Source organism: Etheostoma cragini, unplaced genomic scaffold, assembly GCF_013103735.1.
Source record: "Etheostoma cragini isolate CJK2018 unplaced genomic scaffold, CSU_Ecrag_1.0 ScbMSFa_4195, whole genome shotgun sequence".
Taxonomy (NCBI): Eukaryota; Metazoa; Chordata; class Actinopteri; order Perciformes; family Percidae; genus Etheostoma; species Etheostoma cragini.
In genome coordinates this window covers 1-2,153 of record NW_023268542.1, presented here as the reverse complement: position 1 = coordinate 2,153, position 2,153 = coordinate 1, and the positions used below count along the sequence as shown (strand labels likewise).

Genomic DNA, 2,153 nt, shown 5'->3' with positions numbered 1-2,153 from the left:
AATTGAGGCAGTTCTGAAGGCAAAAGGGGGTCCAACCCGTTACTAGCATGGGGTACCTAATAAAGTGGCCGGTGTACACACACTGTATATGTATGTATATGTAAACACACAGTATGTATATACATGTGTGTACTATATATCCCTTATATACTATAAATAGTACATATAGTATATGAGGGAGATAATGTTATAATTTTCCGCATTATTAACTTTTAGTAAACATTATTAATTATAATAAAAATTTTAAATGACAATTAACTGAAGATTATCCAACTATCAATTTACCATCTATTAATGAAGGTTATTATAAAGTGTTACCAAAATTGTAACTCCAGACATTTTCTATGATGTTTTAGGCTGTTTTTTTGGTTTTATGGCTTCCTTTTCCAGCGTTTTTGAATCTCCTGCCGATGTTTTTGTAGATGTTCTTACCGTGTAACCTTGAGGTCCTGCTAATGTTGTGGTAGATGTTCTCACCATGTAACCTTGAGGTCCTGCTAAGGTTGTGGTAGATGTTCTCACCATGTAACCTTGAGGTCCTGCTAATGTTGTGTTAGATGTTCTCACCGTGTGACCTTGAGGTCCTGCTAATGTTGTGGTAGATGTTCTCACCGTGTGACCTTGAAGATCCTGAGCAGGCGGACGCAGCGCAGCACGGAGATGCCCAGCGGCGGCATGATGCCCAGCTCCACCAGGATGGTCTCCACGATGCCGCCGCACACCACGAAGCAGTCGAAGCGGTTGAAGAACGCCACGAAGTAGTGGGCCAGACCCAGACTGTACATCTTCAGCAGCATCTCCACCGTGAACAGGGACAGCAGGACCTTGTTGGCGATGTCTGCAAAGAGATCAGTGTCTGAATAACTGGTGACACAGCTGACAGGTGCAGCAGGTGCTCCGGTCGTTAACTGATTACAGATCAAAGAGATGACATCACAGAGATCAAAGGCTTCCTAGCTGTGTTTACAAACACGGTCACTGATAGTTTGTATCCATTAGCAACCATTTCAGTCTCTGTCTCTGTCTCACTCTGTCTCTGTCTATTGCTTTGCTGTTGTCTCCACAACTCAAAAATTAAATTTGAGCTGTGTGTCTCTGTGTGTGTAACAAGCCTAGTGTGTGTCCCTGTGTGTGTAAGAAGTCTAGTGTGTGTCCCTGTGTGTGTAACAAGCATAGTGTGTGTCCCTGTGTGTGTAACAAGCATAGTGTGTGTTTGTGTATGTGTGATGTGCACCAAGTAGTAGGCACACTGTTAAGTCTCTTTTCATACAGACCTTAGTGGTCCACTAAAATTATATGTACAATACTGTGTATTACCTTGGACTTCTGTTAGCCAATCCGGTTGGTTGTAGTGCTCGGAGGCGCTGAGGGACGTGTTGAGGAAGACGAGCAGCAGAACGAGCCAATAGAACGTCACCGATTTGACGGCAGTCCGACAGTTCCTGCGACAGACTCGGTTCCAGCGCCGCAGCGTCCGGCTGAGGGAGAATAGATATTAAATAGATATTAAAGAGATATTAAAGAGATATTAAAGAGATATTAAAGATATGTTAAAGCCAGGCGTGTAAGAGGGGGGAAACCATTCTCTCCTGAATGTCCCACAGTCAGCGAACTCACCAGCAGCTGAGCTTCATCATCTGGGAGCTGAAACGAGACCGAGTTACTTCTTTACATTTCTATTTATTTAATCAAATTATTGAACATGTTGTGAAAAATCTAACTCAAAGATGCAGTAGGTTAGACTTATAAAACTAACTTTCTGTCATATTTGCTGAAACTGAGCCTAGTTTCCTGTAGAACTACATGAATCAGGTCATTAAAAGTAATCTGGCTCCTCTAACCCTAACCTACAGCCTGTAGTGTGATTTGCGAAAAATCAAGCGCTCCCAGTTCAGATGCACCAATCAGGGCCGGGGGCGGGTCTAACTGCTTGTCAATCTCTGCTCAGGCACACACATTCAATCTCTCTTGTGGGGGGTCTTGGGAGACTCCTTGTTCATATTCTAAAGCATTGGAAGAAGTTGTGTGTGTGTGTGTGTGTGTGTGTGTTACCAGCAGGCCTGGCAGCAGTTGGTGTGTTCCTCGTCGATGTTTTCAGTGTTTTCTGATCCTGTTTCACTGGCAGGAAGACTCGCTGAGAGACAGACACACAC

General features: G+C 43.7%; 1 protein-coding gene across 1 annotated transcript; it reads right to left on the bottom strand.

Annotated features, from left to right (window-relative positions):
- Nucleotides 1-612: 612 nt before the first annotated feature.
- On the bottom strand, nucleotides 613-2,129 carry LOC117941084 (voltage-dependent L-type calcium channel subunit alpha-1D-like; the record flags this gene model as incomplete). The annotated part of the gene is made up of 4 exons (XM_034866182.1): nucleotides 2,053-2,129; nucleotides 1,618-1,644; nucleotides 1,318-1,478; nucleotides 613-838 (listed from the first exon to the last, which is right to left on the bottom strand). Coding segments are annotated over exons 2-4 (407 nt in total), but the record flags the coding sequence as incomplete, so codon positions are not given.
- Between the last annotated feature and the right edge of the window lie 24 nt (nucleotides 2,130-2,153).